The 14,203-nt window shown below is 36.1% G+C and overlaps 1 protein-coding gene across 1 annotated transcript; it reads right to left on the bottom strand.

Annotated features, from left to right (window-relative positions):
* Positions 1–13,087: 13,087 nt before the first annotated feature.
* LOC143596764 (uncharacterized) lies at positions 13,088–13,960 on the bottom strand. The gene has a single exon (XM_077075451.1). It carries the CDS (start codon positions 13,958–13,960, stop codon positions 13,088–13,090), a length of 873 nt encoding a protein of 290 aa, XP_076931566.1.
* Between the last annotated feature and the right edge of the window lie 243 nt (positions 13,961–14,203).

Genomic DNA, 14,203 nt, shown 5'->3' with positions numbered 1-14,203 from the left:
AACTTGAAAAAGTAGGCGAAGTTGTGAATAACTTCGCCTCTCCTTATATCTTCGCCGAAACCCTACGTATCCTGACGGCAACTTCGCCTGATAAACAACAACTTCGCCTGACGAACAACACAGTTTCTGCAGATCTGTAAAACGGATTTTACGAGGTTTTTGACGGTTTAAAGGCTTGAACACACTGGTAGGAGGTTAGAATGAGCAAAAACACCGAAAACACGTCCCGCGAAAAGTCGAAACGGGACGAATTCTACACCCGCGTGAATATCCCGAACCACACAATCGAGCAAAAGCTCTGATACCAATTGTAGGTTCCCTTGACGGATCACACGAGATATACCGATATACACAGGTGCGGAATCCCTGTGTAGATCGTTACGGACGTAGAACACAAACACACGAATACGGTACGAACAAACCCACGTTATATTAATAACTCAACACGTGATATAATCACAGTTACAGACTCTCGACCTCACGTCACTTGACTCACGAACAATGACTGACTTACACGAACTACTTGAACAACAAGCCGTAACCTATATAAATACACGACAACTTCGCCTCAGGCGAAGTTGTCCATAACTTCGCTTGGTTAACAAGTTCGCCTAAGCGAACTTGTCAACAACTTCGCTTGGTTAACAAGTTCGCCTAAGCGAACTTGTCAACAACTTCGCTTTAAACAAACAAATACATAAACAATATTACAGACTCGATTACAGACATTAGACATATGAACTACTGACATTTATGCACCAACAGACTCCCCCTTGGCAGTAGCTTCATATCTTGATCTTTCAGCTCTTGTCTCGTAATCCTGTAACTTCAAGCGTGCACTCCTTCTCTAACGCACACCGACACAACCCTTTGATATTTCCTTGCTTCATCCTTCCAAGCAGGAATATAAAAGATCTTTTTCTCGTTAAGCATCTTCAGATCAGCTTGCGATAAGTTAACAAGATGCATCGGATCGTAAACTCTAAGGATCACTTGTTCATCCTCATCTTCTATCACTGCCTCTGCTGTCTCACAATCAACGAACCACCACTTTAGGTCTTTGAGCACATCCTTGGGCATAAGCTTCATCGGTACTTCTTTAAGGCACCGGATTGGTTTATACTTCATAACCATCCAAGGCTTTCCATCAGCTCTCAAACCTCTATCCTTGTCTTCAACAAGTTTCCCTTTCTGTGGTTTCAACAGCTCAAACTTCTTTTCCTTTATGCTCTCTTTCCATACGATTTTCCCTATGACTCTAGCCATATTATCATCACTTCGATTGATCAACCCCAATCTGGCTAAGTCTTTAACCTCACACTCAGGCAGTGTGTTTAACGATCTCAACATTCTTCTAAGGTACTGAACTCCATCATATCGTTTAATCACGAAGAGCCGCAACTGCTCATCATAAATCCAGCATATAATCCCTTTCTTTGCTTCAACATAGCCCTTAATATTGTAACTCTTTTTGAACATGGTAGGGACTGCCGGTTTCTTCGTTTTGACGAACCATTGAGCGTATCCTTCTTTCCACCTCGGCTGCTCTTCCCATTCAGTATCTTCAACTGCCGTCTGATCACCCATATCGGCCTTCTCAACCTCTGGAATGTCATGTTCGACATTTTCCTCTACTATCTCTCGTTCCTCAATCTCATTCTCAATCTCAATCTGCTCACCGATCTTCTCAATCACATCACTCGGCAGCACATCCTCATCAAACAATATATCATCGCTGAACATATCATCATCTAGTTCTTTCAACGCATCAATCACGTCATCACCTATATTCTCATCATCAACCAACACCACATCATCACCACCAGCCGCGTCGGCAGACTCCCCCTGAGCTGTGGAAGTACCAAGAGCTTGAGAAGTTCTTGGCAGCTCACCACCTGCATCTTTCGATGCATTGGGATCATCGTCTCTGTCGTTTCTCTTCTTCGTCCTGAGCTCGTACCACACAATCGAGCAATCGAGCAAAAGCTCTGATACCAATTGTAGGTTCCCTGGACGGATCACACGAGATATACCGATATACACAGGTGCGGAATCCCTGTGTAGATCGTTACGGACGTAGAACACAAACACACGAATACGGTACGAACAAACCCACGTTATATTAATAACTCAACACGTGATATAATCACAGTTACAGAATCTCGACCTCACGTCACTTGACTCACGAACAATAACTGACTTACACGAACAACTTGAACAACAAGCCGTAACCTATATAAATACACGACAACTTCGCCTCAGGCGAAGTTGTCCATAACTTCGCTTGGTTAACAAGTTCGCCTAAGCGAACTTGTCAACAACTTCGCTTTAAACAAACAAATACATAAACAATATTACAGACTCGATTACAGACATTAGACATATGAACTACTGACATTTATGCACCAACACTTATACAATACACACATACTTATATACCTGCGTCATACTTTCTTTCATAATTTCATACTTTCTTTCATACTTACTTACTTTCATATCTTACGTTCTAAAGAGCATTACGCCCTACATTCCTCGAGTATTATTAGGGCCCGGTTCCCTCCTTCCTCGAGTATTATTAGGGCCCGGTTCCCTTTTCGTAACCATACAACCATACATCATACCTCGAGAATTATTAGGGCCCGGTTCCCTCTTCGTTACCATACAACCATACATCATACCTCGAGAATTATTAGGGCCCGGTTCCCTTTTCGTTACCATACATTAACCTTCTTTTATTTACTTTATAGCATTCATACATTAGCATACATATCATACTTACATCATACCTAGCATTACAACCTGACAGTACGTGCAATATCCGAAGATCGTTCACGCACCGACAAGCAATCATTCATATACCCACATATTCACATAAGGCATACACTTATCACTTAGGATAAGTGCATTAACAAACACGTCGAGTATGCACACAGCCCCGAAAACATAACATGGAAATGGGGCTAGAAACTCACCTGGATCCTGTTGCGTTCGCCATTAATTGTTATCCCCTTCTTTAATTGAGCACGGCTAACTGTTAAATATACATCGTTGTTAATTAACCGTATACTTATTTAAGTTGGTACTTTAGTTATCTAACATATTTTCTAAGTTGGGCTTGCTTGTTAATGCTTAAGATAATGGGCTCAGTTTGTTTAAATTGGATATGGGCTTAGCTTCATGCGGACTTAGCTGGTTCAGGCTCAACTGTCCATTATGGCCCAACTAGATTCAGCCTAGAACCCAACAGAGAATTGGCCGAGAACTCCTTGGCAGAGAACTCGTGGCGTAGAACACAATGTTGAACGAGAACCCTTATGGTTTGACCGAGATCCCTTTTTAACCAAAACCCATATTTGACCGAAAACACAGGGTTACCGAGAACACATATTCTTGACCGAGAATGCATGGTCACCGAGAACTCGGACCGATAACTCTAGGTGACCGAGAACTCAGGTATGATGTTCCCAGATCGTATTTTCAACCCTTTCTCAGCTCTGGTAATCAACTGATGATCCTTAACCAGATTTTAACAATGTCCTCTACCCCTTTTATCCGTTTAACACCCGTCATTATCCTTTATCAAAATCTAACCCGTTTATCCATAAAGCTTAAACCTTTATAGAGTTAAAACGTTATAGGCTAAATCTAGGGTTTATCTACTAGCCGTATACTACCATAAGTCCATTAGGTTCATTTTAATCATCAAGTTTGCATCTTTATGAAACCTTTAGACCCGATCTACTCTAGGTTTAGTTTCATAACAAAACGTTCATAAAAACGTAACCTTTAATCATAAAGAACATACCTTTGGACGTTCCTAGGCTACTGGTTAGGTTGGTTATGAACTTCCGGGTTGTATCTTGCTCTTGAGGTCAAGATCCTTCAATAGTAAACGCTCGATCTCGGTCTTGGATCACCTTCTTACTCGCGGCCGTAAGATGGAAGGGTTTGTGTGTGTGTTTTAAGTGTAAAACGGATAAAATGGGTGGAAATGGAAAGATTTAGGGTTTAAGGGGTATTTATACTCCCTTAAGCCCATGGACCTAAGATCCATCTTTCCTTTTTAGTCCATGATTAACCCATCTAATTAGCCTACTTATCTTCAACCATTATAATTTATTATTTACTGTCACACCCCAACCTACGGCGGAATGCCGGGGCGTGAACTGATTATCACAGTTCTCAAGGTTACTATCATACTTTATTAAAAGTGTCGATATCTATTAAATAAATTTCCAAATAACAATTATCCATACAAAATTTAAATACACAAGTACATATATCAATCAATAACAATATATCTTATTAAGTTTTTCTTCTAGCATAAATCCTTAAGTGATCTTGTACTTCACATCAAACGAATACCTGCATATGCGTTGAAAATAATATAGTTTGTCAACACGAGGTTGAGTGAGCAACACACCAGTTCAAAGTATAAATAAAAATATGTATTTACAAAAAGTCATATGCGAATTACAAAATAACCAAATGAGCAAGTATAACTGATATGTCGAGAAGCACAAGGTTATAACGACTGGCGTATGATCATACTAGACTGAGATTATGTTGGACCTCTCCGAATGCGAAAGCATACAAAGCAAATAAGCATGTAAACAAGTAAGGTATAATTTGTTAACACATAAGACAAAGTTACAGTTTTAAGTATAAGTATATAATGAGAAATATATTTAGGCATATGTCCCCAAAACATTGAAAGCGGTAAAATAGGGGAATGTGGTACTCACCTCGATAGATGAACAAAAGATGATTAAGATAACGAGAAGACGAGAAAAGTCACACGCGAACGTTAATCCTAAAAGAAACGAGAGTAACGGGTATGCTTAAGTAAAGATTTAGGATTGATTACAACAACTCGATAATCATTAATAAGTAAACATAAAGATTTATAAAATAAAATGATTAGTTATCTTAATAAAACACATATTGAAAAATATATAAATATATATAGATACTTTACTTGATTTTTTTATATTAATATTAGATTTTAAGTTAATATATATTTATATATATACGTATATGCTAATATACGTATATACACGAACGAAAACATGAGTTAAACGAGTATTAAAAGTCGGTTTTTATTAGAAAATCTTTATTACTCATTATTATTATGAATATAGAGTTAAATAGTTTTTAAAGAAAAAAAACAAGAATAAATCAGAAAAACAGGGTGCAGGGGGGATCGAACCCGCGACACCTGCCCCAAACCCTTACGAATTAACCGGCTGCCCATAAGGAAACATGCAACAATAGACCAGTTCGTTTATTAATATACATACAGGTTCTGAACCCAATTGATCAAGAACCCTAAGAAATCAAATTGATAAATCCGTTTACAATTAATCAAAACAAGTTTAGGGCTATTGATCTACATGTAATCGTGATTAAAACCATGCATCTAATTACCTTATACGATGACCGGAGGTAGGTTAATCGGGCTGAACAGTGCCGGCGCAAAGGAGATGATGAACAAGGTACAAGCGATCAAACTAAATCAATTAAATAAGGGGGAATTGTCGGCGAGGTTATATAGATCGTATCCTGTAATTTAATTGGAATATTATACCCGATTTCGTGTATAATGGGTTAAACGATTTGTCGGTTAGGTTAATATGGTAAACGAATCACGATTTGATATAATTAGTTTGTTTGGGTGTCGGTTAAGGCCGAAATTAACATAATTATATGATACACAAGATCAATTACAACTAATAAACGAAGATTAAGGTCCAAGTCATTGTAAATTGAATTTGGGTACAAGAAACGAATGTGGATATGGGTTTGATAAATGGATATCCAGTTTGGAGATATGGGTTATAACTATTTTACACTCTGGACCCCGAAGTTTGAGATTGAATACAAATGAGATAAAACTATATAATTTGGACTATATAACTATTTTACACTTTCAGTCCAAATTATACTATATAATTTGGACGGAAAGTGTAAGAATATTAAAGATTTAATTATAAACAATTAATATTAACAAAATAATCGATTTAACTTGATAAACGCAATATATTTAAAAAAGAAATTAAAACCCGAACATTGAACCGAGTCAGGTAAAAGTGTAAATTCGAAAATCCGAGTTGTTACATTTACTAACTCGGGTAAATTCTTTTTCGTTAAAACAAATAATATATATTGAAATATTATTATTGAAATTTTGGGATGTTACACATACTTTTGACCCAAATTCACGGGTATGGTCTTACCAAACTCGCATAGTTCTTAAACGGGTTATAACATCTCATTATATTAAAAACTAAACTCACCAAATATTTGATATGAAAATCATATAAAATAGGAATATACTAAAAGTTAATATCATCATTTCATCATCATCGTACTTGGTAAATCCCACCGATAGCAAAGCTATGGTAAGGTCCGAGGAGGGTATCCGGTAGTAATAGAGAGGCTGCTTCCAGTGAGACCCCCGGCTTGATAGTAGTTTTGCATCAAGTCTTGAACATAAGGCATAAAACACTCAACTAACCATTGGGACACCCGCTGATTGGTGCATGTACATTTGTCTTTTGGCCATCAACTCCACCACATGATGCGTGATTAACCTTCCACTCACGAAATTAGTAAAATCACGTCAAAGTTAGTGCAATTTCACTTTTACCCAACCGAGGGCCCACACATATATACATTATATGCACGCACCGCAACCAGGGTGATACTAAAAATTAATATCCTATTTTAAAAAAGAAAATATTATTTAGAATTAAGAAGCATCTTTATAGTAAAAAAATAAGCGGGTCATGGGTCTCACCAAACCCATATAACCTTTAAACCGAGTTATAACATCTAATTTATTTATGAAACTCTTTCATCATCAAATCCTAAGTATATTATTAGCTTCCTTACAATAAACAAAAATAAAATCCAAAAAAATATATAAATATTAATAAATGAATAATCTAAAACAAACCCCCGTAATACGGGGGATAAAATTTAGTATATATATATAAACGATCCTTTAAAAGCTCTTTGGTTGTTTTCAACATTCTCTTAAGCCACCAGATTGCTTTATTTATAAATGAAAGTTTCTCATGCATTTGATCCGAATTTACGGGTATGTGTCTTTCCAAACCCAAATAGTCATTAAATGGATTATAACATCTCACTAAATTAAAAGTTAATCACACAAGATATTTGATATGAAAATCCTATAAAATAAGGATATATTAAAAATTAATATTTAATTTAAAAAAAGATATTATTTATAATTAAAAAACAATTTTATAGTAAAAAAATAAGCAGGCCACGGGTCTCATCAAGCTCAAATAGCTTTAAACCTAATATCTCATTTATTTGTGAAACTGTTTTATAATTAAATCCTAAGTATAATATTAAATTTTTTACAATAAATAAAATTAAAATACAAAAAAATCTTAAATATATATAAACGAAACCTCTAAAAGCTCTCTGGTTGCTCCATATATTTCTCAAGCCATCAGATTGTATTATTTGTAAATAGGGGATTCTCATGCATTTGATCCGAATTCACGGGTATAGATCTCACCAAACCCAGATATTCATTAAACGAGCTATAACATCTCATTAAATTAAAAATTAAACTTACCAAATATTTGATATGCAAATCCTATAAAATAGGATATAAAAAAATTAATATATGATTTTTTTTAAAAAAGATATAATTTATAATTACGGAACAATTTTATAGTAAAGAAATAAACGGGTCATGGGTCTCACCATACCCAGGTAACTTTTAAACCGGGCTATAACATCTCATTTAATTGTGAAACGCTTTTATCATCAAATCCTAAGTATATTATTAACTTTTTTACAATAAAGAAAGATAAAATCTAAATATATATATATATATATATATATATATATATTATAAATGAATAACGTAAACAACCCCCGTATTACGGGGATAAAAACTTGTGTGTGTGTGTGTATATATATATATATTAGAAACGAATAATATAAAACAATCCGCGTAATACGGAGTATAAAACCTAGTTTTATAATAAACAATAAAGAAAAAGTTGTCGGGTTATGGGAACAATATAATATAACTTTCACTTATTTAAAAACCTTAACTTTGTCATTGATATGATATGACAAATCAGGTCGTTACTCACCCAATTCGTTATATTAAGATGACGAATCAGGTCACGTCAAGATAATGAACTAGGATAGCGAACCAGATAACGAATCAGGTGATTCATTACTCGCCAATTCGTTACGATTAAGATAACGAATCAAGTCATGTTCGGATAACGAATTGGAATGACGAATCAGATAATGATAAGGTGACGAATCAGGATAACGAATTATGGAAGATTACATAACGAATCAGAGGCAATTCGCTATAACGAATGAGTTAACGAATTAGAAGGCAGCTCGACCCCAGCCAGGGGCTCTGCCCCTTGGACCTGCTAGGGGCTGCCGCCCCTAGAACCCAGCTGCCAGGGGCGCTGCCCCCGGATCCCGTTCGTTGAGGGTAATAATTAAACTAGAAATGCGATGAGTCATAATAGTTAATTGATACATGTAATTATTATACAGTTAGCAGCGCACAACTCAAGAAAGGAATAACAATTAACGGTGAATGTAACCGAGTTCAAGTGAGTTTCTAGCCCCATTTCCTTGTTATGTTTTCGGGGCTGTGTGCATACTCGATGTGATAGTTAATACACCTACCTTAAATGGTAAGTGTATGCCATGTATGATTTATGTGATAGTTATTATGTTATGAATGTGAATGAAAGCTTGTCGGTATGTGAACGATCTTCGGATATTGCACGTATTGACAAGAGATGTATGTATATGAAAGACAAATGTGTATGATAGATATGTGTACAACATATGAGTATGTATAAATGATTAAAGAAAGTATATGTATTTTATGAGTATGTAAAGACAGAATGTACGAAGATGAAGAAGTAAGGGATCAGACCCTAATAATATCTGAGATAGAGAAGAAATGGATCAGACCCTAATAATATCTGAGATAGAGAAGGAAATAGGGATCAGGCCCTAATAATATCTGAGATAGACAAGAAAGAGATCAGACCCTAATAATATCTAAGATAGACAAGGAAAGAGGGATCAGACCCTAATAATATCTGAGATAGAAAAGAACAGTAACTATATAGTATGAAAGTAATAAAGTATGAACGTATGTATGAAATTATGTAATGAAAGTAAATTAGTAAGTAATTATTATGTATCTTCGGATGCATAATTGAAGGCAGTGTTGCAAAAATCGCTAGTCGGTGGTCGGGCGGTGGGGTGGGGACTAGCGATTAATCGGGATTAGTCGAGATTAATCGGGATTAATCGGATCGGACTTTAAGGTATATTTTTCAGTTTTATACATACACATACACATTTTTATATGTAATTTTTCAGCTTTATACATACACAAACATATTTTGGCCGGAAATTGGCTGGAATCTCGCTGGAAACCACTAGTTTTTGCTGCAATCTCGCCGAAAATAGTTGATTTGGGTCGGAATCTCGCCGAAAACCACTGATTATGGTCGGAATATCGCCGAAAATCATCGATTATGGCCGGATTTGACCGTTAACCGATTAATTGGCCGACTAGCCCAAAATTAATCAGTGAAGTGGGGACTAGCGATTAATCGGTGACTAGTCGGGATTTTTGCAACACTGATTGAAGGTAAGTGTATGTACTGTGTGATGTATGATTAACTAGAACTCATTCAGCGTAGCTGACTTTTAGTATGCACGCAGGTGAGTAGGATGAGACAGCTGGCTTGAGCGGTGACACATGGCAGAAGAATAAGAGTCTGGCATCTGAAGACGCAAGTTGCTTTATGTTTAATGTTTTCATTTTGAAAGACAAGAATGTTTTAAGACCAGTTATGAATTATTATGTGATGTTTATGAAAGTTTTATATTCCGCGTAAAGTTTTAATTAACTCTGATATTTAGAACCGTGTTTATGAGTAAATCCAACGTCCAAAGTAGGGCACCGGTAACGGGGCCTTACAGTTTGCTTGTTGTGTTCATAAGTATCTTCTCAATCTACGTAAATTTAAATAGTTTTCCAAGAGAAATGCGAAAGCGTTTCATGATATTTGTCTCATCACGGTATGGTGTTTATGGAAGACAAGGAATGATATGGTGCATAGCGGTGCGATGGTGATTGTTGTGGTTGTAGGGAATTAATGTAAAAACTTCTAAGGTCTTTTTTTGGTTTAAACAAGGTCGGGCGGGTCATAGATATTGTGGGTGAACTGGGAAAATTTGTTCTGTAATAGTGTGGCTGATACCCTGCTAATGTAGTTCTAGATAGGTCCAGTGACTTAAGTCACTGAGCCAACCTGAGTGTCATGTTGTTTTGGTTTTTGGTGATTTAGATAATTTTCGCTTTCGATTGTCATTAAAAAAATGAAATGAAAAGGAAATCTTTTTCACTAGAGAAGATTTTCATTGATGGTAAATATAGAAGATCTCGAGTGTGTATCTTGTTTCTAAATTAGACAAAATGTATTAAGCAAATGATTTATACTTAAATGCCAAGGTTTCAATGTGAAACTATCTGAAGAGTTTGTTACATTGAGAATACATTCAAGATATGGAAGTTTGAATCAAACCTAATTTTGGAAGTAGAAGAAAATCATGGTGTTATGGAAAATGATGAAAAGGAATATTTTGCCCGTCAAAAAGCATATACTTGAAAAATTACTTCAATATCACTTAGATCGAATTACCAAAGAGGATAATAAGAATGAAGGGAACGTGTTGAAGGACTGAACTTTTCACTGAAGGAAAGAAGTTGAAGTTTGGGATTACTTCGACATAATGAAAGAATTATTGGTACCAAAATTCAAAGCCGTATTTCGTTTTGCAAGTTCACACATTGCTCGTGCAACATACAATCGCTTTTCGAACCGTGTTTAAAAAATTAGTAAGATGGTTTTTGATGAAGATTTTCTGAAAATTTATTGGAAATATTACCCACTAAAGTTAGAAGGTGTTAGAGAAATCGATTTTGTTAGCCTTTATCCATATGTTTAAGTGATGGTGGTTTGTCAAGACGTACCCAAGGTAGATACTTGGATGTTAATTGCAGCCAAGATGAGGATGCCGTTTGATAAAGGTCTTGAATTTAAGTTGGTATTTGTGCAATAGATGAACTATAACCCGGTTACATCTCGTGTGTCTCTAGACAAACCTTAACTCGATTGCACCTCACACCTTCTATAATGTCTAACCATAATTCTGTTTATATAGACTAACCTAACTTGCTAGTCAAGACATTACCAAATATAATAAAACCCTAATTGCAACCCCATAAACTCATTACATATTAATGAATCACATAGGTTCAATAGGTCCAACCTAGTCACCTACACGTGACGAGCCTATTAAGTTGGAAATTACGTCCAACAATCACCCCCTAATTTCCTACTTGAAATAGGTGAGCCCTTCAACTCCGAGCATGTCGCTTTTCCCCTGTTTGATTTTACCCATGAACTTAACCTTCTCGGTTTTCACAACCATCTTGGTTATTTTCATCTTGGTCTTGACCTTCTGGAACTCCTCTTGATCCATGGCTGTGTTCATTTGGCTCTCACGAACTCGACCTCCTTTGTGACCCTGCTCTTGATTATTCCCTCGGCCATATGAACACGCATATCCACTTCTTTGGCTGCGATTTTGGTCATCTAATCGGGCGAACATGAATCTTTTTTGATCTTCTTTAGTTCCCGAATCAAACACAAGCATATCTTTCAAATCAAAATCTTAGTTATATAAAAACGAACCCCCTTTGCTCCGGTCCGTTGGAACAACTACTCAGCCAAATCAGCCCCGAACCTCTTTTAAGAACCGAGCCCGCTTGCTCACAAATTAAATCAAACACTGGTTAAAACCTAACTAGTTCAACCCATATAGAAAAACAAACTCTGAATTGAACCTGCTTGTCTAGTCCAAATAAAATACCTAACACAAGTGATTAAAGTATTAAACTGACTTGTTCAACCAATAAACGAAGGAAGTCATAACTAACAACAAAAGTCAACCACAAAAAAACATATATGCGAGAACCACAATCCACAACAATTTTGTTGTCTTTTTATTTTCCGTTTATTTTTTCCTCTTAATCAATTCAAGTGGAGATGGCCAACAGATACAAACAACCAAGAAGAATTTGAAGATGCAAAAGTGGATGGAGGCGTCGTCAACGAAAGCATGATGAATTCAAAGCTTGAAGATCATAAAGTCATGATAAAAGAATTATGGGGGAATGTTGATCCCATATAAATCTTTAATCATGTCTTAATAATTTTAAATGTTATTGGGTAAAAACATGTTTATTTAGGTTGTAATTGTAAATGCTTGTTAGGGTTGTTTGTCTGGTCGTAGGCCAACAAACATATGGGCTAAACTAGTCTAGTCCGTCTAGGTTAATGTATCGGTCATTGAATACGACAAAATTTAATCAGTTTTATAACTGATCACTTAAAACGTCGCATTAATCAAAGTGTTTTCGATTAAACTTTTATTTTGTTCGCAATTAATGAGGTCATTTTTCTTATATTTAATCTTAAATTTAAAACGGCAAGTAGGCTTGTTGTCAGTGGTTAGAGGGTTCTCCCTTAGAGGTTTCCTTCAGGGGAGGTCATGAGTTCAAATTATTGGAGCATCAAATTAATAATGAACGCTTGAAATTCCGTCTCAGGAATCATACTCAGGTATTGATGATTGGTAGGTCTAATTGCTTACTGTGATGTAAAAACACCATTAAAAAAAGAAGATAACACCAATAGAAAGAAGGGGCAAGAGTCTTATAACTGAAACATTGAAGTTATTAAACTAACTTGCTTTCTTAACACCCTCTCACAAAAACAATGAACCTTCAATGATTATCTTCCAGTTATTAAAACAATTCACAAATCCGCATATATATAGAAAAAAATGAACTTCATTTAAATAAGCAAATCATAGAACACAATGTAAATTCTTGAATAGTTTAACTTAACCATATGAAAAAGAAATAAATTCTGGGATCCCAAAACCAAAACAACAAGAACAATAACAATAGTGAACATCAAAGCTTGAGATTTAAATCAAGGCCGCTTGTGGATCCATCTTGATCATTCTCTGGACGAGCCATACCGACTTGTGCCAAATAATTATTAGCGCTGTTTTCTTGTTCAATCCCATGGTTAGGTGCAGCACTTGAGCTACCAATTCCGGAAGAAACGCCCAAAAAATCATGAGTTGCACTTGTGCCCCCTTCAAATTTGAAAGAGGAAGATCCAACTCCAGGAGGACAAAAACCACCAACATTACTTGTGATATTTCCTTGAAAACTATCCAACAACTTTGGTCTATCAAAATATGATAGTCTGGGGGTGAATTGGTCATGATTCGGGGTATGAGCAAACCGATAATTCATCGGTGAGGTTGCCCAAGAAGAGGGTCTTTCCATATATGATGATCTATTGGTGCCAAGTGGAGTATTAGTGAAACTTGAGAAATTAGGGTAATAAGTATAGTTACCATAACTTGACGGTGGTGGTGGCAGCATGTGGGCATAAGGCGGAATCTCCATCTGCCGCCTTTTCGCAATCTGCCGTTCTTGTTTATGAGCATTCTGGTGACCACCAAGAGCTTGAGAGGTTGAGAACTCTCTCTTGCAATAGTTGCAAGAGAAAACCCTAGATTTTTCTCGAGCCACATCCTTCGATGACTCGCTCGCCTGGGATGAAGTTGCACCCGCCAGATCTGAAGAGTTAAACAGATTGAATTCGATTTTCTTTTCTTGATCCATGTTTGAAAGTTTAAGATCAAGAAAAGCCCTAGAAGAAGATTGGTCTTCTAAGGGTTTACTAACATCTAGGGCTTTGTTCTTCAAGTTTTCGCCTTCTGCTGATATGCTTGAAGACTCAGATTGATCGGACTTATGCCCTTCTTCCATTACTGCAACTGCAACAGATGAATCAAGTTTGGAGGAGAAGATATGTGAGATTGAAATCATACTTGTTTAAATAGAGAGGGAGTTTAATGCATGATATCTGATATAAATGGAAACATTGTCTGGTGTAATCATTGCATGGAGTAAAACTAGCACATAATTAAGTAAATATAATGGTTGATGAATTGATTATATCTCTAGTTTTGAAGATAACACAATGCATTAAGATAGTTTGGTATTCAATGC

The sequence above is a fragment of the Bidens hawaiensis genome, unplaced genomic scaffold (assembly GCF_021521415.1).
Source record: "Bidens hawaiensis isolate Kalapana, Puna unplaced genomic scaffold, B.hawaiensis_p1.1 tig00046959_1, whole genome shotgun sequence".
NCBI classification, from domain to species: domain Eukaryota; kingdom Viridiplantae; phylum Streptophyta; class Magnoliopsida; order Asterales; family Asteraceae; genus Bidens; species Bidens hawaiensis.
This window is presented reverse-complemented; position numbering and strand designations above follow the sequence as displayed.

What these genes read in the sequence shown, in the direction of transcription:
- LOC143596764 (XM_077075451.1), bottom strand. Translation starts at nt 13,960, where the DNA reads ATGGAAGAAGGGCATAAGTCCGATCAATCTGAGTCTTCAAGCATATCA.